Source organism: Lepidothrix coronata, unplaced genomic scaffold (genome assembly GCF_001604755.1).
Source record: "Lepidothrix coronata isolate B3197 unplaced genomic scaffold, Lepidothrix_coronata-1.0 Scaffold8, whole genome shotgun sequence".
In the NCBI taxonomy this organism is placed as follows: Eukaryota; Metazoa; Chordata; class Aves; order Passeriformes; family Pipridae; genus Lepidothrix; species Lepidothrix coronata.
Window position 1 is genome coordinate 4,846,881 of NW_016690188.1, and position 25,615 is coordinate 4,872,495.

The window sequence follows — 25,615 nt, forward strand, 5'->3', positions numbered from 1 at the left end:
TTTTGTCTTCTAGTAGTTATAATACCAGTGACTTCCTTGTACCAGGCCTGTTGTGTACATCTGTACAGAACACACAGAGTATGTGGCTGTAATGCAGGGCATTGTGCAGCTCAATTCTTTTGTCCTGTATATGTGCACACCTTCCAGCTGGACAGCCAGATCTGTGCTATGTTTTCTGGAGGAAATCTTTGTTGCTAGTAAAAGCCCTCTCTGTAGTACTATGGTCTGTTCCAAGGACATGGGTGCTGTCCTCTGCTGTCCACACTGTTTTCCCAGTGATCTACCAAAATCTGTCCCTGTATTTTGGCCCCAAACCTCTACTGCATTTCTTCTGGAGATTTTAGGTAGAACCAGATTGAAATAGAAGCTTGCCTTTATTTGGGAAGGAGGAAAAGAAAGAGTAGAAAGATTGATAGAGAAGTGAGGCTTTGGAATAACTAGTGAACTGAGCACTGGGCTGCTGTGGTGTCTGGGAGGCACAGCTACAGCAGTGTGGTATGAGTTGGGTAGTACAAATAGTGCAAGAATTCTTGTTGTGCATATTTTAAATAGTGTCTGTGTCTGGGTAGGAAGGAAAATGACACATACTAATCCTTTCCTTCCAACCCAAGTAGGTTCCAGTTGGATAATGCATGATGTGACAGACCTGTATTGTAGCTGTTTGCCAAACAGGCTTTGCTTCTTCATGTGTGCCTTGTTCAGATTTACTAGTGCAGCTGAATTTCCAGCAGAGGAACCTCCATCACTTCGGCTGGGGAAGATGTCTTTGACCTGCAAATTGGCAATAAAGAAATATAAGTGAAATTTGCTAATTGACCTGTTGATACATCCCTGGATGTCACTCACTAAGAACAGAGATGCCTCCTTGCCATTTTCTCCTTGAAGGGGGAATAGAACTTTCATCCCATTACTTCAAAAGTGCAGCCTCTAAGCTGGTATATGTGCTTTGTAGCATGTAGTAAAGTTTATTCTGCCCACTTGACCTCAACAAGTTGATGTAACAGAAGCTGCAGCTGGGGAATACAAATTATACTTTTGATAGCCTTTTTTATTTTTCCCCTGGTAATTCTTGGGTCAAAACTTAATGAACCAAAATTATACACTATTTTATTCTCTGTAGATCTGGGCATATAACTTTAATAGTAGGTCTGGGATGGTTCACTGGCTTGTATTTTATACTATTGCCTGTCACAGAAGCTGAATGAAACAAGCTTGTTATATCAGATTTGTCAGTATAACTTAGAGCAGTGTCGTTCTGCTGTTTGATGCTCTTCTGATTCTCTCATGAAACCATTTATCTGTGTTAAGTCTTTACAGTAACTTTACGTGTCAGTCATGAAGCATGAAATATCTTCTCTTTAAGACTTTTGAATAAGAACCTGATACGTTGAATGCTGTATCAGTCCTCTTAAGTGACACATCTACTGAAAGCTCCCCTGCTCCCTTCAGCAAATATTGATTTATACCAAATGTCCACTGGCTAGAGATAATCTTTGAGAAACAAAACGCAATTTACACTTTGATTAAAAGGAGCTGTATCTCCAGAATACTGTTTAAGTTACAAACCTCATGTATGTTTGAGGTACCACCAGCAGCACTGACAGAAACCAAATGTGTAATCCTGCAAATGGCTGTAATTTTTGCTGTGGAAGTACTTTGCGAGGGGAAATTGTAATGTGGCTTCTTGGTTTTGATCTGTAGGCTTGAAAATAGAGCTGCTAAACAAAAACATTGTAGGACCTCCTTTTCTAAGTGGATTTTTAGCACTTTTGATTGTCTTGCTTCACAGAAAATCCCTTCTCTTCCCTCCCTACTTCCATGCACTCTCATTTTTCTACTTCCTCTGTATAGGGAGGAGTCACCTAAAGGCCTTTCCTCTCGAAGAGCAGTGGGTTTGAGTTGAAAGCCACAGGACAGAAGATATAAGCAATGGTGCTCATAGACAGGATAAGACAGTGGCAGTTCAGAAGAGCCTTACCTGTGCATCCCAGTGCCCGGGTATTTGGATGAGGCTCCATCCTCCTCAATAACTCAGTGTTTGAATTTCTAGAGTGGATCATTCAGAGCCTCTGATGGGTGATATCACATGTGATGTGTGCAAGGCAGCAAGGTGAGAGCAGCAACAGGCAAAGCAGGAATCTCAGTACTGGGGGTAGAGTGCTCTGCTAGAGCAGAGTCTCTCCTCAGTAAAACCTAGGCAATAGTGAAAATCTTGGGAAAGAGGCTGCAGCTCTCTCAGCTGGGGATGTGGCTTCTCCATGCAGCTGGTAGCCACTTTTTCAATGTGCCACCTCAGTAGCATGGTCAATCCTTCCCGGCCAGTTGTAGCCAGAATAAGAAGAGTTGGAGGATACCTCTGCTCTTCTGCCTTACCTTTAAACTAAATTGGAAGGGAAGTCCAGAGTTGGCGTCTGCCTTCCTCCTAGCCAGCAATGAACAGGTAGAGTGCTGATACGTACCCACAAGCATAGCTGCAGGCCCAGAAGTTGTGTTTGTGGTTGCAGTTGTAGGTGATTGCATCCTAATTTGCAAAGGACCCTTACCCACACCTTTGATTTCTTGAGCGATCAGACTCAAATGCTTTTGGTTTTGAAGCGTGACTGCTGTCTCAATTCCTCAGGAGAAGGAGAAGTCCTGCTGGAGCAGGAGTTTGGAAAGTTGTGTTGAAAGCTAGGAATGATCCCTCACTCATGGCCTCCTACGCTGTCATCAGCAGAAGAGGGGAAGTCACATCCCTGAAGAGTGAGACCACTTTGTGCAGCAAGAGGAGCTGAATAGCTGGGTTTAGCTGCAGCAGAGACTGGTGTTTTTGGGGAGGAAAAATAGAATAAACACAAACTTCTGCGGTAGTTGTAGCAGGAAGAGTGAACTCTGATAGCCTGGGTTATAAAGCAGCTTTGGTATGGAAGAAAGAAAAAACAGGGCTTTCTTCCAAGGCCTAGCAAATATATGCTTAGCTCTTTATTACTGTCCTAGAAACATCCCTGGAAGTGTCTAAGCAACATGTATCTGGACAGTGCAGCTCTGAACTTTCCCTTGGCCCTTTCAGGGACAAGATCTAGCTGCCCAGGGATCTTCTGCAGTTCCAGTTAGTGCTCAGGGCTTTGCAGAAACCAGACATGTAGCTACTTCTGCAGCGGTGACTTGAAAAAGAGGAAAAATTGTGTCCAGTTTTACCATGCAGGGTGGAAACCCAGCTAGGAAAATTGTCCTCTGACTTGGAAGCGGGGTTTCATTAGCCAGGTTTCATTCGTCAGGCCCCATCTTGTAGTGGAGTATTTCTGTGTGGAAGGTGTCATATCCTGATGGTGAATTACAAACTAACTGGAATTTCTTACCAGTGATGAGACAGTTAAGCAGCCCTCCTAGGGGAAAGCAGTAAAGAGCGTTTTCCTCTTGGTGGCAAAAGTTTTGACAGATTTTGCCCCATCAGAATTAGAAGGATCCGACTGTGACCCGTCAAGGGAACTTGACTTCAGAGATGTAGCTCTGCTGAATTCTCTGCCATCAGATGCTCTGTCAACATTATTTCCCCCTTTCTGAGGTATTATTACTTACTTTGTCTCAGTAAGGGTTTGTTGGGGTTTTTTATTAAGGTTTGCAGGCTTCCCCCAGAAACAAAATACAGTTGAGCCACAAAAGCAAATAGTCGATTGGGTCTGATTTACTCTCTTGAAGAGTGTTTCTTTCAAGTTGCTGCAACCTTTTCATAGCTCTTTTGTTCTGCAGTGATCAGGAGCTCTGGATTCACTTAATTTCCTGCCAATTCCTGTGCACTGACAGCCCTCTATTTGTTTTCTTCCATGCTTTATTGTGCCTTGTTGTGACTGCCAGTAGAAAGTGCTAGGAAGGCCAGCTGAGGTGCACTTTATTGCTTGCCTTCCCTGCCTTTAATCTAGCTATAGAAACTCATGCTGTTACCTGCACTGTAGTTTGGGTTGAGGAGAGAGTCTTGGTGGCCATTTGTGTCTGCTGCTGCAGAGGAAGGCTGGTAGTTCAAGTTTTCAATGCCAGTTGTAATTTTTTAAGCTCCAGAGGAAATGGTTGACCTTAAGTATGATAGAAATGCTGCAGTAAATGTCTCCTGGTGGGTGGAGGAAGATGCTGACAAGTGTCTGTTCTGCTCTGCTCCTTGGTTTGTTCTCAGCAAGTCTGCTTGCTTACCTCTGCCTGGCAGGGAAGGGGATAGATGCTGGAGACAAATAGGGATGCTAAATTTTTGGCTCAAACACTGTACTTGAAATCCAGTCTTTGCTTTTGAAGTACGTCTTAGTTCTGGCCCTCCTTTACCCGAGCCACACGTGCATTTCTCTGGAGTGAAGCCTAGCAAAAGTATGTTTGTGAAACACTTCACAACCCATGAATGCAAATGCTGTCAAATGCAAACCTCTTTTATTCTTTTGTCACATTTTTTTAATGTTGTTTCAAGCTCATTGCTGTAGACCTATGCTGCTTGGGAGGTGCAAGGAGAGCAGCATGAGGGCCAGCCCCTCTGAGCTGGGGAGATCTGTCCTGCTCGGGTTTCAGTAACACAATGCTTTGTGCAGCCATGTGCATGCACAAAGAGCCAACTGGCTGGAGCTCCTGTGGTGACGCTTGGCTGATTTGGCAGCCGGATTGATTCTGTCAAGTTACAGTATGGGAGTTAAGTCCAGCTTCAAATCCTCTCCCTTACCCGCTCAAGAAACTTGGAGGGGGGAGGAGAGGGAAGAAGGGGGGAAAGCTCTCTGGAGACTTTGTGTCATTATTGGCATGGAAACATTTTGTGATTATCAGCAGCAGGGTAGTGGCAAGAGGCTGATTATCTATCATGTCGTCAGCATAAATAACCAGTGGGCCCCTGAGCAGGGCTCCGCCTTTTGTAATGGCTTCACGTAATCACTGCATAACAGTTTAAAAGCAAGCAGTACAGAAAAACAGCTGGACTGATTCTGACCCTAACTGATGTTACCTTTTCTCCCCTCACTAGAAGAGAAATATGTCACTATCCAGCCGTACGCCAGCCAGGGGAAGGATGAGATTGGGTTCGAGAAAGGGGTCACCGTGGAGGTCATCCAAAAGAACCTGGAAGGATGGTGGTACATAAGGTAAAGAAACTCTGCAGCCTGATCGTTACAGAAACTGTGACAATGAGCTTTTCTGATCATTCACTTAATGTTAGAGTTTAAATACTTCTGTAGCTGGGCAAGGAAGCCCAAATTTTTCATAATGCCTCTTGAAGAAACATAGAGTCTAAGGCGATACAATGGTGATTAAAGTAACACTACAGTGTCTGCAAAGGCTGTGGACTGTTCCAGTGAGGAAATGCCTTAACTTGTAGTTTTAGAGGGTTTTTTTCTTGCTTCAAGTTAAAAGCCCATATCTGAGTTAAGATCTGTGAGACCTAACAAGGCTTTCTGTTGTGTGTGATTTCAATGTGTTTCCAGTATAAGAGTTATTCTGCAACATGTTTAAATCTATTTATAGTAATGCTGAAAGACTGATTGTGATCTCTTGAGCTGTTTGGGGCAGGTAAGTGCTACTTTCAGGGATATAAGAGATCAGTTTGCTGGCTACAGCCCTCTCCCAAACTTACCAATGGTTTCAACTAATTTGCCTTGACTTCTACCTGTCAACATTAGATATTCCTAATGTAGAGGGACTATATTCCAAAAGCAGGTAAAGTTGTTATTGGGTATCAAACTTTGTTATATATTTGGAACAGTAGTCTTAGCAGGGAGTTTTGACTTAAAAATCTCCTTTTTAAATGCTTATGGGGAAGAGTGTAGGTTAGATGCTGTCTCAATGATGTAAGGTGTCAGGGTAAGTACTTAATGAGAACTTTCTTCATCTGGGTTCACACAGCATTTAGGTTTTAGTGCTCTTTCATGATTCTGCTCCTTGTCTTGTATCTTAGTGTGAATCTGGCAGTGCTGTGATATCCCATTTCTCTTTAAACAAGATGCGATACAATAGGTAGCTAAAAAATGAAGGTTTATCTCTCAGCACTGCAAAACATCTCATCTAGTCATCTTTTTCCATTCAACTTGTAATTACAGTGATTATTTTTTCCCCTTTCCCTCCCTAAGTCATAACTTGCTTTTGTTTGAATTCTGCTTAATTTATCGACTATGAATGAGGACTATGAAAATGCTGACTGAAGCAATGTTGTTGTTTTTCTTGATTTCCCTTACTTAGAAAGCTGATTTTTTTCTTCTATTTAATGGTCCCATAGAGCGAATAAGCTAATAAAGATAGCAGTGGAGCCAGGAAGGCACTCTAGATAGGAGGAACTCAAAAATGCCTGGGTTTGGTCAGGTCACATTTTTTTCTCCTTTAATCATCCACAGAAGTGGAATCCAAAGTTGCAGATGGGGAATTGAGCGCATAGGTTTTCTGAGGGGAGAACCATTGCAAGACATCTCTAGTTGTTTTTTTTTAATTCTCTTTCTGAAATGTAGCCTGGTTACTACTGTAGGTTTCCCTTTGATATGTTAACACTTCTACAATAAGCAGAATTTTTTTTCCCTGTTTTCTCACACACTCTTTTGGGCCAACCCAAAAGACACATTTTTTTGTATAGCAAAAATGCCTTCTGCAGGATGGAGGCACTTGCTGCAGTGATTCACATGGCACCTTCATTCATGGCAATCTGCTAGAAGGACAGTGGATGCCCCAGCCACCCCATGATACTTGAGGAATGCAGCATGTGCTTGGCTTTTTTGTAAGAGACCTCAACTCGTTTTTGAGTTGACAAACACCTCTTCTTGTCGAAAAAATTGATTAGGTGCTCCCCATATGTGTGCCAAGCATGTGGGGTGTCAACTATCATCCTCTCTGCTGCTCTGGAGCATTACACTACACTCTTGCTAGAGGATTAAACTCTTAGAAAAAGGTTTTTTTTTCATGGGCAGCACTTCTGGAAACATTGATGTGATCCATCCCTGCAGGCTGGTCCTTTGCAGCCTGGGTAGCTGATCTTCACCTTCTTGTGCTGTTCACTGTATGTAAACTGCCCTGAGTACTGTTAGGTACCCCTCAGAGAAGGATTCCATTTCTGCAGAAATTCACTTTTCTGAGTATTGAGTGCCTTAGAAGGAGCAACTCCTCCTGTCATGAGTGTGAGGGGAGAGGGAGCAGGAAGAGAATGCAGTTGACTCCTGCTGACTGGATAACAGACTGAGTACACTTCAATGTGTAGAAGTAGAAACAAATCCAGTAGTTTGCAATGGAATCCACCTTAAAGACATTAGCTTGTTCCACCTTAAATACGTAATTTCTCCAAATTCTTGGCCATGTGCTGATCCTCATTTCCTGTCCTTATTTTTTTCTTTTCTTTTCTTTTTTTTTTTCCTTTTTTTCCCCTAGTTTGCTTCCCTCTGGAGTAATTCCAGTGCTCTGGAGCTGGAAAGCAGATGTGACTCTCAGACTTACAGAGGCACTTCTGACTTTTTTTAACATTCCTATGGTTTTAATCCATTTTTTCCTTCATGTAAGATAAACAGGGAGGATTTTAGAATCAAGAGGGAACCAAATCACTGCACCTAATTCTGAAACCCTGTAGAAGCTAGAAGAAATATTGGTGTCTGTCTTTATTTTTTCCTGTGTGCACTATGACTCTTTAAAAAAAACCATCAGGACTGGGGAAATGAAAGAAAGGCTCTGACCTGGGATCCTTCTCACTGTTCTATTGCATGCAGTAGGTCCGCTTCCTGGCGTGCCCAAAGCTGGCATTAACATCCATCATTTAGATCTTACTTTGTATCTATTTTTGTCACCTGGAGGTAGTCTCATGGTGCCCAAGTGGACTTGACTGCAGGGCAAATAAGTACCAATACGCTAAGTATGGCTTTTGTTATTTGCCTGTATCTTCATTTTGTGGTTATTCTGAGCCTCAGCCCATGTGAATGAAGTGCAGCTGGGAGGTGTTAGCAGCACTGAAACGAGGAGGAATCTAGGATGGGGTTTGAAACGTTTCCAGTAGCTTGTGAATATAAATGAAGGAAGGATGCTTGTGTTTCAACTCTTAGATATGAAATGAAGATCATTACCAGTCCAGGACTTCTCTGAAGCTGATTATGAGTTGCTTTAGTTCTTTCACCTATAAAATAAGGAGATACAGTAGTCTTCTAAGCTTATGTTTGCAAAGAGCTTTAGGATTACCAAATTCAAGGACTAAAGTAAAAAATGTAAGCCTATTTGACTTACATAAATAGCTTTTATTTGTGATGTTGTAGAAATAAACTGGCAGTTGCTGGCAACTACTGCTCAGCATTCACTCCAGGTTGTATTGACTAACTCCAGGAAAGTAATAGCCTGCAAACAGCCTCCCTACTGAGGATATGTTGCTCAGAGTTATTAACCGTCCAGCTATTGCTGCTAATATTCATTGGGAGAAACTATGTGGGATCAGAGGTGTTTGAAGCAGTGGGGTTATACAGGCTGATCCAAATACATACAGTTGGCAGGAGAACTGACAGGCCAGAACAGAACCTGCCTGTGGCTGCCGTTCTGATCTTAAACACGTTAAGTCTCCCACAAACTAAGATGGATGTAAACTGTTTTTTCTTGCTGATTTTGCACAATCAAGCTCTGTTGAAAGTAACCTTTGGAACTGGACATTCCACAGCACATTTGTGAATCCACAGTGCATTGGGCACTGTGGCTTTCTCACAGATGAAGACGTTTACATCTATAGGTCATGTAAACTTATAAAATGCCCTTTAAAAAAAAACTTTCTTGATGCACAGAAAGCATTGGTCAGTAGCTCTGCAAAAGAACTATCGACTGCAAAAGGGAATGAAGCCAAAAGTCTTCAGGGCTGGAAAATGGCACTAAGAGATGCCTTGCCACAACAGGAAACGTTAGCACATGTTGAGGCCTTTCTTCCTTTTCTTTTTCGGCTTGGTATGAGGCTTAGCAGAAAAAACTCAAAAAGGACAGGATTGAATAGATCCAAATTGCATCTTGACATAGTATTACACAGTGGATGCTGTGTATCTGTTTGAAATCAAATCAAGTCATTACCATTTTGCTACTTCTTGTTAGTCTCCATGTGTCAAACAAAGCTCAGAGCTGTTGGGATGCTTTCCACCCACTCCAGAATCTTTGGAAAAACTTGTCACTAAACTCCCTGAGCAGGGGAGATCCCATATCTTTGCCTTCATGTGTGACAGAAGGCAGGTATCTAGGGAGAAGCAGCATCTCTAGTATCCTGGCTCATCTAGGGGACTGGGGAGGAAAAGGCAGGATTTTGGACAGAAAAGTCCTTGTAGTCATTGCTAGAAATACAGCATTTATATTTGCTTCTGTACAGGAACAGTAATGAAGTCTAGGGAATCAAATCTAAACTGTGTTTTCCTGTTCTCCCCATAAAGTCCCAGTGCCATTCAAGTGTCTGGATATGGTGAGTGAGGCCAGGATGTGACTTGATGAAGAAATCTCACCACAAACCTCAGAATCCACGTATTGTCATAACAAAGATGCTCACCTGCCAAGGAATGATTTGCTCATATCCCACATGCCCCGGTTCCTTCCTCTGCTGTCTAATGAGGTTCCATTTTCATTAAAGAGCCTTAAAGTCCTACTGTTTTAAACTTTGTATTTCCTGCAGATTTCCTGAGCACCAGAATTTTAATGGTGCCTGGTTTCCCACTTTCAGCTCAAGCGCCTGCTTTGGGTATCTTGAGAGATTAAAGAGAGAAAGGTTTCAGTGACTCACTCTGTAGCAAGTTAGGATTTCATTAGGGAAAGCAGAGTTCATCCACGTGGTCCTCCCTGGAGTCTGATTGTAATCTGAAATCCCTGCTGAGGTGTTAGGAATGGCAGGAGTTAGAAAAAACATCTTCCCCAAAGCCAAGTTGTGGAAGAATGACTTCAGTTTGAAGTGGAGCATGATCAGCTCAGTCTGGTGTTTCGGGAACACATACTGGATTCAGGTGTCTGTTCAGATTTCCCAGTTTATTTCTTCAAATAGCCTCTAGCTTGTTCAGGAAAATGAATCTCCATTGAAGCCTTTTTCCCTTAGTCAAATTGTTTCTTGATCTTGCAGTGCTAGAAGAAGCTATAGTACTTTAAGGGTCCCATGTTCTCCATAAGAGAAAGCTGGTCGTACAGAACAGGGAGTTATGGAAGGAGGGGCACTGTCCATTATAATTGCAAGGAGGGAGGCTTGCACAAGGGTCTTATAAACTGCAGGCACCGAGTCTCTCTACTGGGCTCTGTACACCCTATTTTAACCTTTTCCATTTTGAGTTGCTATTAGGAAGTATAAAAACTATTAAAATATTTTACTCACTAGTTTGCTTTTTTGCAGTATGGGAAAATACTGAGTTTACCTAGTCTTGTCAAAGGGGGGGCATAAAACAAACTGGTGAAGGACTTTACCTTGTGAGTAACTGTATTTCTTGTCCAGAAAGACTCCTTCCTTAGTGTGATTAGTGGCTTTTAACTCCACAGTTCACTACTAGCTCAGCTGACTTTGACATGTCCAATCAATAGGTAATAAATTAATAGAGAGCACAAAAATCTTATTTGAGAACTGCAAATTTTGTTTGTTATCATCCATCACTTTTGCTTTAGCTGTTCTACCTGAAATGTGTCAGAAGGCTGTGTTTGATGTGGTGATGTTTCCTTTTGCATCTGCAGGTATCTAGGCAAAGAGGGCTGGGCCCCAGCTTCATATCTGAAGAAGGCTAAAGATGATCTTCCATCTAGAAAAAAGAACTTAACTGGCCCAGTGGAAATCATAGGAAATATCATGGAGATCAGTAACCTGCTGAACAAGAAATCATCCACTGACAAGGAAGCTCAAGTAGAAAATGAGACTGCAGAAACACATATCACCAAGAAGGAAATCAGTTTGCCCATCCTGTGCAATGACTCTAATGGCAATGCCATGATGACCTCAGACAAGCAGGTTTCCAGACTGGCCCAGGGATCCCCAGCCATAGCAAGGATAGCACCACAAAGAGCTCAAATAAGTAAGGCAGAAAAGTAGTCTGGGTTTTCACGGGCTTGCAATGAATTTTATTCTCTACCTTTCAGGGCTGGCATTGCCTGCTAAGGTCCCACATGTCCTGGCCTTATAGCCAAGTCCACACAAGCAGACCTTTACACTGTCTATAGATCTATCTACAGGGACTCCAGAACATGATCCTTCAATCGTAGTGATAAAATTTGACTTCATTTTATACAAGGGCTGGATGGTGGCTCTTTAACTTACCCTGCATGTGTTTACTTTGTTATTTTTTCCCAGAGAAGACTTTTTGTTCTTTTTGAACACTCTAAAATGTGCTCCTACCCCAGAAATGCAGATGATGTGATGGTGTATTCAAGTCAAGGAAACAACCTGTGTCTTCTCTTGTATTTGTTCTGCTGTTTTTCTGGGGGCAAGTTGCTATAATGTTTTTACTACTTCATCTGCAAAATGCAGATGCTGACACTAGTCTGTGCAAGGAATGGCTAAATACTATGATAGAGGACAGTGTGAGTGTTATTAATTTATTGGATTATTTTTACTGCTGAGGGGGAAAACTAGATATGAAGGCAGTTCTTTGCTGGCCAGTCTCCAATGGAGCTGGTCAGTTCCAGCAGAAAATACAATCCACTACTTTCTGGCAGTGATTTCCTCATAAATTTACTGGCTTAGCTGAGATGAATAGCTAAGCTACCCTGGTATTTCTAATATACCCTCATAGTTTCCTATCTTGTTTCATAGAGATGCCTTAAATATTGCAAATACTGACTTCTAATATTCTCAAACTGTGTAACAGCAGAGAGCTGCTGGAAAATGTGCTTAACAGTACTTTCAAAGCTAAATAAACTCTCCTTTTTGCCCTTTCCTGCTCAGGTTCTCCAAATCTAAGAACGAGACCGCCCCCACGAAGAGAATCCAGTCTGGTTTGTATTGGTTTATGGTATATATTAGCAGCGGGGTAGGTGTCTGGGTGCTTTGTGAGACTTTCTGCATCTCTACAGGGTGTGGGGGGTATCTGAGAGATCCCTTATTTGCATGCCTGTTCATTTAATTGTTTAAGTATTGAGCAAAACTCTGGACATCAAAATGTTGATCGGGGATTTCTGTTATTCAAAATGCTGCCCCAAATAATCAGATCTGAAGGGAGAACTTACTAAGGCTCATGTTCTGTACATGGGCATTAAAGCTTGTTTGGCTGACTCAGAAGGTTTTAAGTTCCTCCTAGTGTCTTTGGTCCGGACTGATTTTTTTGACATTTTCTTGTCTTAAGCAACTGGGAATGTATCCCCCTCTTCGCATTGCCACCATCTCTGAGGTGGCTAAGATTCACTCTTGTGTGTGTTTAAAGTGCTTGGAATCTTATGGAAGGATGTATGCTATAGTAATGAGACCTCCTATGATTTCCTATCCTCCAAGATGGAATTCTGGAAGTTTGTACTAATTGGAGATTAGAACTGTCATCTTCAGATAGGAGCTACTCAGTGTATTTGCACAAAAGTCATGCTAATAGCTTGTTTATCTAGGCAGTACATAGTGTTTAATCTTTGCTCTACCTTTTATGAGCAGTATGTGACTTGTAATTTTTCTGTGTCATCTCAAATGCTTCTTAAACTAGATGAATAGCATATTAGCATTTTCTTCCTATTTTTCTTTGCATTATTTTCAATTAGATTTGTTTTGGTGAGACTATGACACTTAATCCCATGCTAAAAGTAACATTGATATTATATGTGAAACTCTGAACATATCTGCTGTTTCCAATTATCTTCATTTAATCCAAACCATCCTATTATCTGAAGGCATTTTATTATAGTGTGCTTCTGCTGTATTTCAGCATTTATAGTGCAGAAACATCCAATTATAACATTGTTAGACACGGTTCCTAAGGTGCAGAGATGCATTCTCTGAGAAATGCTACATGCTGTGCGTGATGAAACATCAACTGTTAGTTACAAGGGTATCTTAGAAATGGAGGAGCATGAGAATAAAGCACAGTGTGCAGCTCACCTTTCTCCAGTTAACATTTTAGGATTATTTTGTGTCTTTGGCAATCCTGTGTCTGTGGATGCTCTGACCTGTGGTCAGGAGATCCTGACGCAACTGCAGTTCTTTCATAGAACTCCAAGCAGTGAAGTGTAGAAGCTGTGAAGCTTCACCATCATCTAGTTGTCCTGTAGATGAGCCCTATGCACTGAAAAGCTTTCAATATTGAAATTACTGAAAGGACTTTTATCCCATTTATCACCTTAAAAATAATTGTAGCAAATTCTAAAATGTAACAGCTTAATGTAAAAGCTTTTAGAGTCTGGTATGCTGCCAGAATGGCTGTAAATAGCAGTGTCCCACTTCTCATAGAGCCTTTATGAACCTCTATGTGTTGGGATTGAATAGAGGTTCTGGGTCTGTAACAGGGAAGAACTGGATCCTGTAGTAGAGTCCTTCCTTTCTTCTAGCACTCGAGCTGAGCAAAGCTCTTCATAGGGGTCTATGATATTATCCTTGTTTCTTGATACAATAGGTGTCCATTAGCTCATATCACTGACTAATTCAGATTGTTTAAAAATCCAGCAGCAGATTAAGAGCAATAATTTATTGAGATTACATTTAATGATAGGCAGAATCTATTAGCAGCCTGTTGCAATGCAATTTTCTGCAGCTGTGCAAGTTATCCAGAGCTGAGTCTTTCTGGACAAAAATCTCAGCATAAAAGGGCTGCTGTTACTGTGAGTGGAATGGCTGCTCACACTTTATGGCCCATGAGTAAAATGTTTTACTATTCAGGTAAAGATTATCACAGTTTTAATAGCTGGTGAAAGTGGCATGAACAGTGCATATGTTGAACAGCTTCTCTCTTGCGGCCCATATCAATACATCAGCTTCTGCTCTGGAGAACTGGGAAGTTATAATTAGGAAGTAGCACAGGAAGAAGGGAGAGTTTTAGTGAATAAAGGCAATTATTTTCATACTGCTGTTCAGCTTACTGTTTCTTTGGTTTAATTGAACAAAATGTCCTATTTGCCCTAGGGTTTTCAGTTACCCAAGCCACCAGAGCCACCCTCTGTGGAAGTGGAATATTACACCATTGCAGAGTTCCAGTCATGTATCTCTGATGGCATAAGCTTTCGTGGAGGACAAAAAGCAGAGGTGAGCCTTAACAGTGGAAAAATTATAATATTTGGCTATTGCAGGGGACTGGATTGAAAGAGGAGGAGTTTCCACAGCAATTGGTTGAGATTTTTGTCTAAGTAACATGTTCTTTGTCACCTCCTAGGTTATAGAAAAGAATTCTGGTGGCTGGTGGTATGTGCAGATTGGAGAGAAGGAAGGATGGGCTCCAGCATCTTACATTGACAAGAGGAAGAAGCCGAATTTAAACAGAAGAACCAGTACTTTAACCCGCCCAAAGGTTCCTCCCCCAGCACCTCCCAGTAAACCAAAAGACTCTGAAGAAGGAACAACTCCGGGAGCAGTTTCTTCAGGAGATACCCAGGAATCTCCCCACAAGCTGAAATATGAAGAACCTGAGTATGATGTGCCTGCTTTTGGCTTTGACTCGGAGTGTGAAGTGAGTGAAAGTCATCATGAAGAGGGCACTCCTGAAAAACGACTGTTTCAGCCCCTCAAGCCCTCACCTGTATCATCACTTCAGAAAGCAAAGTTCAAAGTAGAAGAGTCTTCAGAAGAAGCTGCTCATGAAGAAGAGACCATCTATGAGAACGAGGGATTCAGACGTTACGTGGAAGATGCTTTGTCCAATAAGGAATCTAGTGGAGATTCCGATTCTCAGAAAAGCTCCTCTCTGTCCTTGGTCCAAAGGAATTCTCCATGTTCCAGCTCTCCTAAATCATCGCTCATGAAGCTCAAGACAGACAAAAATATCCAGCCCGATCTTGGAAAATGTCACTATTCCAGGAGCGAGGAGACAAAACCAAGGTCAGCTTCAGACGTTGGCTTACGTAGCATGTCAAGAACAGGCATGAAGAAGGAGCCTGAGCAGAGTCCTTCCATTAGAGCAAAGCCAATTGTTAGGCCCAAACCCTTTCTGAACAAGGCAGATTCTCAGAGCCAAGAAAAGATGGATATTAGCACTTTAAGGCGTCAGTTGAGGCCAACCGGGCAGCTCAGAGGTGGACTTAAAGGTTCAAGAAGTGAAGAGTCTGCAAGCCCCCCACGCACAGCTTCTGAGAACCAAGATGACCCTGTTAGGAGAGGCTCAGCTGATCTCATCACAGCTCCTTCCCGTGGCATTTTCTGCTCCAGCCATACAGCCAAAACTGAGCAAGAAAATGATTCCAGATGTTTCTATGTGACCACTGACTCATACCAAAAGGTACAGGATTCTGAAATTTGCTTCCCAGCCGGAGTAGAAGTGGAAGTGCTGGAAAAGCAAGCCAGTGGATGGTGGTACCTGAAGTACGGAGACATGGAAGGCTGGGCTCCTTCCCATTATTTGGCTCTCCCTGATAACCAGCGAGAAACCACATCAGCAGATGCTGATTCCTCGTTTGCCAGGAACAGGAAAAATGAAAACAAGTCAAACAGTTTGGAGAAGATAGAGAAGAGGGTTCAGGCTTTGAACACCATCAACCAGAGCAAACGTGCAACACCACCCATCCCAAGCAAACCTCCCGGTGGCTTTTCAAAAGCATCAGGGCCAGTTAAAATGAGGAATGGTGTGAGGCAGCTTGCTGTCCGTCCACAGTCAGTGTTTGTGTCTCCACCACCAAAGGATAACAACCTGTCATGCTCCTTGCGCAGAAATGAGTCTTTAACAGCTACAGACCAACTTAGGGCCGTCCGTCGGAATTCCTCCTTCAGCAATGCATGGTCACAGCCTGGTGACACAAAGGGAAAGCAGCCTGAGCAGCTGGGTACACAGAGCTCTGAGACCACCTCCAACCTCCCTATGCAGAGGAATGGGATCCCTGTGTCCACAGTCAGGCCAAAACCCATTGAGAAGTCCCAGTTTATCCACAACAATCTCAAGGACATCTATGTTTCCATTGCAGACTATGAAGGAGATGAGGAGACTGCAGGGTTTCAGGAAGGTGTCTGCATGGAGGTCCTTGAAAGGAACCCAAATGGCTGGTGGTACTGCCAGATCATGAATGGTGTGAAGCCATTCAAAGGCTGGGTGCCCTCAAATTATTTGGAAAAAAAGAACTAATATTGCAATATCTTTAACCTCCCTAATTTATACTGTTCCTGCTGTGTACATGTGGAAAAAACAATTGCTACACAAAAAGACGTTTCCCTGTGCTCCAGTTTGTACAAAGGAGTCTATACTGAGGACAAATCTGCCATGTTCTGGAGAGGTTTGTGGGGTTTACATGTTGTAAGCAACTATGAGGAAGATGCAGCATAGTCAAATGCCTTTTTGTGAAGTTGTTAATAATCTTGTATGTGTAACAGGGTATGACATCCCATCCTTCCCATTATTGATAGGAAACCAAATGTGTGCCTTTTGTGAGAGAGAAATACACATGTATCTACTTGGGGAGTTCTGTGCCAAACTCTGTTTCACAATCTTGGCTCCCTTTCTCCTCATTCTTGTCCATATGTGGAATACCCAAGAATTTTGAATGCTTTTTCACAACTTACAGTGAGAAGCAAATGAAAGTTTCTGAAACAGAGGGACTCTAATCCTTTGGAGATGCTCACTTTTTTTTCTTTTTTTTTTTACTAAACAGTTGGTAGGTCCAGAGTTGGAGCCTTTTCACCGCGGAGAGATTTGGTCTCTGACTTCAGTGTTGTTACTGCTAACTCACCAGAAAAGGCAACCAAGTGATGTGGGTTGGGGGCTTTTTGTTTCCTGTTGTTCTGTCTTGTTCTTTGAGTTGGGATTTCAGGTGTTCTAGGGCAGTGATGCCTACTGGTGCTTGTAAAAACAAACCTACAAACCCCATGCTTAAGCACGTTGATTACTTTGTAGGCTCCATGTTTAGTTCTGTGCCTGACTCCTGCCAGGTGATCCTGGTTGATTCTCTTCCCAGAGTTGGGTTTCTCAAAACTTGTCATAATATCAAAGTGTACAAAAGTCCCTTAGGACACTGAAGACAAACCTGTCAAATGTGTTAATTCCTGTTTTGCCCTCTCGTCCGAATCCAAGGGTGCTGACTGCTGGCAGGACCCACCAGGGTATTAGTGAGAAATATCTGTAACCTTCTGCAACATCAGTGTTTACAGTGAGTAGGGAAAAAAAAAAGCCATCAAACTCAGTCTGCACATCCTTAATTTGTATATTTTTGGGGAATTGTTTTTGTGTTTTGTTTTTGTCTTTTCTGTGCATTCTGGGTTTACTTTATTTTCTCTGTGTGTGTGTGTGTATGTGTGTGTGTGTCTGGTTTTACCAGAAGAGACTTAAAACTGAAGTAGGAGCCAAATATGTGTTTCTGTTCCCACTTGAATCCAAAAAGTACATTTGTACTGGAAAGTGTGCCTGGGCTTCTCAGGCTCAGAGATTTAATATCAAAGCAATTAGATCTACAATGCATCTAATCAGGAAGCTGCCTCCTCTAGTTCCAGTTCTGTTTGCCTTACTTAACTCATGCTTTGAAACGTGGCACACGGATGTGGGAAATGGAAGAGCTGTCCATTGGAAAAGGCTAGGAATATGGAGTTATTTTAGAGGTAGCCTCGTACTGTAAACATAATTGACTGAATCCCTACTGTACTTAAGGAAGTCATGCTTTTTCTTTTTTTGTACAGCCTTGTTAATCACTCAAGATCAATATCTAGTTCCTTTAAATAATAGGCAGCCTTGTAAATCTGTTTTAAGGGGGAGGGGCAGACCATTTCACTACTGCTTTACACAAAAAATTACATGTGCTCTTTTTCCACTAGAGTTTCGTATTGATTTGGCTCAGAAGTTAAAGGTTATAAAGGCTTCAAAATAACTGGGATCAAGGGGCTGAGTAAAATAGCACAAAAATATCATGTTACTGGGGATGTTTCACTGCCAGAAAAAAAAAAAAAAAAGAAAAAATTAGGCAATTTATATGTTGTTCTTGTCTTTTTTTCCTAATTTTTCCCTTTTTTCTTCTTTTTTATTTTTTTTTGGGGGGTGGGGGTGTTGTTTTGGGGGGTTTGTTAATTTCCGTGGTATCATTTAGAGAGTTGCCTACAGCTAATGTGACTGATGTCCTTTTGGTAGCTGAAGCAACATCCAGGTGCCACAACTGGCTACAAACAGTGCTGTGGTTTGAGCAGCTCTCCGCATTCAAGTGGGGAGGGGAGGCTGTTTGTTTGGGATCCCTTTACATTGTGGTGGCAGGAGAAGGAGGTGTAACTGCACAACAGCTCATATCACAGTGTGCAGGGTCCTCTTTGTACCTTGATGTCTTACCATATGATACATAAGCGTATATCCAGTTAGCTGCATCCTACTGGATGTGTATCTGAGACATTGTGGCCCTGTCTCCCATACTTCTCCCCATTTTTAGTTGTAGTAATATGGTAGCAGCCATAAAAGACTGCTGGAGCTGTTGTGAGATTATAATAGAAGTATTATATTCTTCTGCTGGACAGTATTAAATAGAGCAATACATAGAGTTATCTGCTAGATTGCAGTACTAATAGTAGTGACTTAGTGATTCATATTAATGTTATGATTTATTTTAACAATAATGATGCGGAAGTGGTTCATTATTTTGAATTAATGCACTTTAACAATAAAAGAAACCAAAATGGAAGCCAATGCAGAGAACTAAGTGCATTATTTAAAGGTGCAGTATATAATTATCATTTTCTTGAAGTACATATTTATTAAGAATTAACTTATTTTTTAAAATATTCTAAAGTTTTGTTTAAAGACATTCCCACTAGGTCATCTCTTTGGGGGGATATAAAGCACAGCTCCCAGATCTTCTGCATTGAGCCACTGAATTCTCTGAGTACAGTGTGGCCCCTACCCAGGGAGAGGAGAGCAGCATGCAGGCAGGAGAGCCTGGGCTACTATAAATATTCGTGTTTGCATCCAGTAAAACCGAGCCCAGGGCACCTCTGAACTTCAGGAATCCTTGCAGTGTTCGGGGAGTCAAAGCTGGTTTTGGCAGACAGTTCCAGTGCCTGGCTGCTATGTGCCTTGCATGAGGCTGGTCCCCAGTGGATGTGAGTTCACTGTGAGGCTCAGGTTCAAGGGCTTCAGGATCTGCCTGTGACAGCTCTGTCACAGACATCAGTCTGTCCCACGGCTCCTATTCCATCCTGCTGACTCACTTCTCCAGCTCTGGCTTTTGCAGGGAGATGGTTTGCAGAGCTCCAAGCAGTGTAGGGTGACACAGAATAAGGGTGCCTGCAGTACTGCCAGGGTTCTTTCAAACAGCAGCTCAGTGCCCTATGGCTCAATTGCTCCTTTATCCCATCTCAAAGGCTTTGTGGCCCTCTGAGGAGGGGCCAGAACCTGTAGATGGGCTGCAAAGCCACAGTCATGGCCTCCCTCTCCCTCTGTCCTCACCCGTACCAGCAAAAAGGATGGAGTGCAAATGACCTACTTGATGCTAGAAATGAATGTGGGCCACCTAGCATGCTGGCTTCCAGCCTGGTGGAAAGCTTCAGTTTGGGCTTCCCTTTACGTGGTGGCTCTTTGGCTGCTTGTGTTTAAAAGGGCACTTTGAAAGCAAATACCCCCAAATGCAGTTTTTCCCCCTCCCATTTTACCATTTTCATAGCATCTCTCACTGATCTCTTTTTTTGATTCTTTCAACTGAGAGATATCAGGAAAATAATTTTTTCCATTGGTGAGCAGCTAATTTTGGTCAGTTCTACTTATACCTGAAATACTGAAATACCCTTCACACTGTTAGCTGTGAAACAGAGGGAAAGGCCTTAAGCTACATTAGAAAGGCTGACTGCAGGGCAGGAAAATGTGGCAGGGTACTCAGAGGACAGTGTAGTGCTAGAAGTGTTTTAGTTCTTTTCTAAAAATGTTGATGTCGCCTTTTATTTACTAAATTTGTCAGAACTGACACTGGATCAAGAGCAATATTTAAATGTAATGTACACCTCAGTGAACACTCAATGCAGAAATCAATAGTACTGTTTAAATTTCTCTTTCTGATTTATTCCTCAACCAGATTGTTAAGAGGAAGAGCTCTGCAGGGCTTGAGCAAAGCCATTTGCAGGTGAAGGGGGCCCTCCTCTGGGTGGAGAGGTGGCTGCTCTCGCAGTCTTGCTCTCAGCCACTCTCCATGCTTTCCAAAGAGTCTTAAATTTGGACCAGCAGAAATTCCAAACTCCAATGCCAGAGAACAAATTTAAAGAATGTGAAAATTGTGTCTTGCTGTATACTGCAACTTTAATAATAATGAGCACTTCTGAGTTCGTTATTGAGGTTTATATAATGCCTGAAAAGTTTAATTGCCGGTTTCCCTTGTCTTCCCTTTCAAAACACTTTCTTGTAACAGCAAGAGTCGTGTATTTTTGTTAGGAGTCCTTCCCCGTGGGAGGCAATTCCTATTCATTGTTTTAGCTGTCACACTGTGCAGTGGGTGAGTGTAGTCATATGTACCAGTCTTTTGCAAGCCAAACTTTTCAAGATAAAAGGATGATGGGCACGTGTCGGGATATTTAACTGATGTGTCAACAGGAAGTTTTTAAATCAATGTATAAAATAATAGTAAATACACAATAGAGAGATTGAAATTGCCTTGCAGCTAAACTCTTCAAAATGGAATTTCACATCTGCATGGGTATAGCTAAAAAATGGATTTGGCCCTTGTGGATATGCACCCCAAAGACTCCTTCCATTATGATGCTATAAAGTTTGACGAAGGCATTATATAATTGTTTTCATCACTTTCAGATCTTAATGAATCATATTTTATTGTAATATATATTCATTGCTTTCATCAGTTAAAAAGAAAGTTACTGCTTTTATCTTATATGAAAAACAAGGGAATTTGATAAAGCATTCATTATTTTCATATTACTAGTATTAACAGAATAGAACTAGTACTATTTAATTTTAGATCTTCATAGCTAGCTTGTTAATAACTCATATTTTCCTGTGTTGTATCCTACTATTTTTTCTATTTTTTTTCCCAAATACTCTTCATTCTTGAGAAAAAGCAAATCCAATGAGTGGATAAGTGCAATATTCATAGAATAAACAGGCCCCTCATCCAGGACTTGGAGTGGAACGTGCAGTGTGAAATGTTTGTAATTCTCTATTCATGCACTCTTAGGGGAAGGGGGCTGCTGGATGAAAACAGGGCCTTTAGGTAGGTAGAGACTGACAGCTGGGGTAGTTTGGCTTGGGAATGGCTGCTTTTCACAATAAAGTATCACCTGTTCATGAAAGTGTAAGGATTATGCAGCATGTTGCCAGGATTATGGATAGAATGTGCATTGACATCCTTGTCAATACAGGACTTCTGAGCTATGCTTGAAACACTCTTTATGTCATCCATGCATGATACTGTCTTCTGGTATGTCTCTGCTGGTTGCATCCTCTGTTGCGCTTCAGAATTGATGATAACTTCAAAAGGGAAAATAATTCTGCTGGTGCAGTCCCGAATTTTGATACTGTATTATGACTTGTATTTATTGCAAGAGCTATGGAAATATTTTTACAGGTTCTTATTTCTTTTCTTTCCTTATTGTTAACTTAAGAAAAGTCCCCATTTTATCTGGGTTAATTCTCACCTGCAGAATTTCACAGATGATTTGGATATTGATTTCATATTACTTGGCTTGCAAAGGTGGATCTTTTAGGTCCTAAATAAAGTTGGGCAGAAACTTCACTCTTCAAAAGAGGTTTTGTCTTAAATTCTATTTGAATGGAAGGAGACCTTCCATCTGTCAAAAATAATGTGACTTTCCAGGTAGCAGCAAAATCTACTACCTTTGAAAAACTGGACTGTTTCTGTAAAGTGCAAAAGAAATGTGAAAGCCAGAGCACTTGATTCTCTGAGCTTTGGGAAGTACATCTCCTGTGGCTCTAGTTCATGTCTCTGGAGAGGGAGTGTACCTCAGTTTTCTGCTTAGTTTTTGTCCTGCTGTTCTCAAGTTTGTCAAAAAAACCTTAATATTGCCAGAGATGTTTGCATTCAAACAGGAAAATGGAATTCTGCAGCTGTACTGAAATAGTATCAATCACACGATTTTGGAAAACCTCTATTACTTTACAAAGTACTAATCTGGTTTTGAGGAGCCAACTTAATTCTTTTACATGCTCTTGTCTAAATTGGCAAGAAGCCCATGAGCATCAGTAGACTTACACTGACAGAAGACCCTTGTGGGTGCTCAGCATGGACCGTTCTCAGCAAAAGCAAGCTCTGCGCACTCTGTTCCTACACCTCTGAAGGGTGCACAGGACTGCTGAGCCTTGGTGCTGCCCTGCCATGGATCCACTGTGCTGCAGATCTTGCAGCTTTTTAAAACCAGCTGGAGCTTTGCTGCTATTTGCTGGTGGTTTCCCATCACTAGCGGCTCCTTCTCTGTCAACTTCAGATGCTATTTAGCCACACATCAAAGTGCTGTGTACCAGTGCAGTGTTTGAGAGCTGCCAGCAGTACCAACATGATGGGCTGAGAGCATATGTTTGTCTAAGTTATTTTATTTCCATTTGCTTTTAGTTGCTTGCTTGAAGCAGGGACCACCAATGCGATGATGCATGGGGAATGTGTCTGCACACTTGAACTGTTTGATGGCCTCTGCTAGTGCTGCCCAATACTTGTGTTTCTCTTTTTCTCCCTCTGTGCTGCTCAGTAGTCATGTCTGTTGTGTGTGTCTGTAATTTTCAAATAAAGTACTGTATGTAAGGCCGGATCCAGAAGCCCCCAGTCAGCTGACTTCGGGTTGGGATGTAGGTTGCTGTTGCTGCTTTTCCTCCTCCATCTTAGCCTCAACTTGGAGCAAAGCACAGATGTCTGTAAAGAGTCACCCATAACTGCTTTGGGGTGTCAGTTTTGTGGGGTGTGCATGCATTGCCAAGAATGGAGCGAGGAGATCTTTTTTCTTGGGTGCCCTCACATCAGGGACTCTGCAGCAATTCCTGGAGCAAAAGCTGCACCGCACTGCATGCAGGCATGATAGGCATAGGCAGAACAAATTAGTTTCTCCCATTTTGTACTGTCAGGGCTGGGCTGGTCCCATCAACAATGTTGTTCATTTGTTCTTGCATCAAGGTAGCATTGATTTTTAGTCGGAGAGTGCAATTTTGTTTTGTGTTCGGTTTTTTTTATAAATAAATTTGGTTTAAAGCTTCACACTGGCGTTTTACAGACCTTTTCTTGTCAGCATAAGCCACTACTGTCCTGAGTTGAGACTCCTGTTTGTTGTTGAATGAAAATTATGGGAATTATATTGATAATTTGGAAAGAAATCAGAAAAGAAATTAAAGGTAACTATATTGGCAGGGGAGAGATAGATAAAATATGAGGAGAAATGTTTCCAATAAGACCATAAATTATTTGGTCTGACACTGCAGGTGCTTTCTCTGTATAGATAGTTTAAATACATCACTGCTCTGTGTTATGATTTTTCATTATTGAGAAAAGTTGAGTTTTTTCAGTCCATAATTTACTATGACAATCTTATTCTGAAGCCACCGATCCACCAAAGGAAGACAAACATGGGTTACACGCTTGTTGTAGTTGAGGCAGTTTCTGTGTCTCAGAGTTTCATATACCAATGTTCAGCTGGTGGAGTGGGCAAGAGTGGCTATTCTAAACCTGTCCATGTTGGCCATCTGTGAAACAACCCTGTGCTAGTGGTGCTTCTGGAAAAACATTGGGTTTAGTGACCTTTCCCTGATGCTCAGGGTTATTTGGTTACAATGGTACCTGTCTTTCATGGTCCCTGTTAGGTGAAAGAGAAAAACAGATGGGAGGGAGAATCACTTGGCACTGTAAAAGAATTTTAAAAATATAACATTTAATATTTAGATAAATATTTCAGGCTTCTCTAGATATTCCCCATGAGAGCTGTTATTGACTCTGTATTTGATGACTGAAAGGTAAGCAACATGGCAGCTTTCTCTGTGCAAACAGTTCTTTTGTGGTTTGAGCTTGTTCTTGAACTGCTTCTGGGTCACCAGGGAAGAAGTAATAAATAAACAAAATCCCATCGTCACCCTTGGGTTATAGACTGGGGGGATATCAGATTCTGTTCTGACTCTGGGTCCCCCAGAGCATGCAGATTCGGTTTGTTCTGTCCCCTAGAAGTAGAACAGAAGAGAATAGTGCAGTCACTGGAGCTTAGCCTGGAGCAATTAGTAAACTGGAACAAAAAAAAAAAAAAAAAGAGAAAATAAGAATAAACCTTTTTTAAAAATGAAGTATTTTAATGAATAGCTGACTTAACTATTTCCTGTCTTTAATTTTCAGGGAGGAGGGGAAGTTATAATTGTTTCCAGTCTCTAGGAGGAATTTTTCTGCATCATGATGAATAGGCTTGCTGAAAAGACTTGCTCATTACTTGTGATAAGTTCAAACCTGGAATATTGCAAAAGCAAAGTGAGTGTAGCATTACAATGACTTTTTTGTACCGAGGGTCCGAAGTGAATATTGTGGGGTCAATAGTGTACAGAGTAAGTGCATTTCTGCTGTCTGGCTAACTTGCCCATGACATCAGTGCTGATCTGTTATTGCAGATTTAATTGCAGACACTCGTTACTCTGCTTGCAATGTTTGGGGAGAATCATGCAGATGAGCTTCCTCAGTTAAGACTCAATATCAAATTTCATGTCAGGAGAAGTCCTGCCAGCAGTTTGATTGATTGCTGCTTAGGCTAAAGGTGAGATGCAGATAACTCAAGGTGGGTGTTGAAAGCAGGTCAGCTGGCTGTGTGTACATCTGTAGCTGTTTCCAGAGCTGTTAAGTAGCCCAGATTATCTCTGGAAATTGTGAGTAGTCAGTTCTTACGAGCCTAAACCTGTTGTTGAATGAAGGCTGAAATCTGTTTGAGCTGTTGTGTTCCCCTGCTTTAGCAGAGCAATTGCACATCTGGACAGGAAACTCCTACAGGGTTTGCTGTCCCAAAGTTGTAGGTGACCAAAAAGAAATATGGATCTAGGCCTGGTCTAAGTGAAGTTTTGCAGTGGGTTTCCTGGGTGGTTGATGTTATTGATGTGACCTTGAATACTAGATGCTGTTGTCATTTCTGTGTTGGTGTAGAGCCCCATCTTTTAGTGGTTAGGTGGTGGGAATGTACCTGGTGGGAGCTTGGGATTTTGGGAGAGTATGTCGGCGACCAGAGATAGAGAAATGTGTGGCTGGTCTTAGTGTGTGTGTAGTCAAGTTGGTGATACTTTTTTTGTCTTTTTTTGTTTGTTTTTAATATGGGAACCATTTTGTCTGTTCTGCTTGGGAAAAGGTCTAGAAGTTGATGTGGTTTCTGTTGCAGTAAATATGAGAAGGAATAGCTGAGAGCTGCTTTTTTTTTTTTTTGTCTTTTTAAGAGAGTTATGGGCAGGAGACCATTTAGTTTGTTTTGGGTTGCAAGTTAAGCCAAGAGAGGAAGAAAATGAGTCTGGGGAAACCCTTTTTTGTGGCAACAGCTTTGGACCATATTTTCTTGTGGCTTTTGATCCAGCTCCACTGAAGGTAGTGGAGTGAAAATTGTTCATCATATAGATGTTAGAGCTTTTGGTCATGAATTAATTCTTAGAGAGCTGACAGGTATTTTGACATTCACAGAATGTCCTATAACAAATGT

At 41.7% G+C, this 25,615-nt stretch overlaps 1 protein-coding gene across 1 annotated transcript in view; it reads left to right on the forward strand.

The window, feature by feature from the left end:
* Positions 1-17,918, forward strand: part of SH3PXD2A (SH3 and PX domains 2A) — a 31,420-nt gene extending 13,502 nt beyond the window's left edge. Inside the window, exons 4-8 of the mRNA XM_017839402.1 lie at positions 4,970-5,087; positions 10,627-10,961; positions 11,831-11,880; positions 13,982-14,101; positions 14,229-17,918. Of these exons, the coding sequence (XP_017694891.1) occupies positions 4,970-5,087; positions 10,627-10,961; positions 11,831-11,880; positions 13,982-14,101; positions 14,229-16,124 (2,519 nt within the window). The 3' untranslated portion in view covers positions 16,125-17,918. The remainder of the gene's footprint in view (positions 1-4,969; positions 5,088-10,626; positions 10,962-11,830; positions 11,881-13,981; positions 14,102-14,228) is intronic.
* The last annotated feature ends 7,697 nt before the right edge of the window (positions 17,919-25,615 follow it).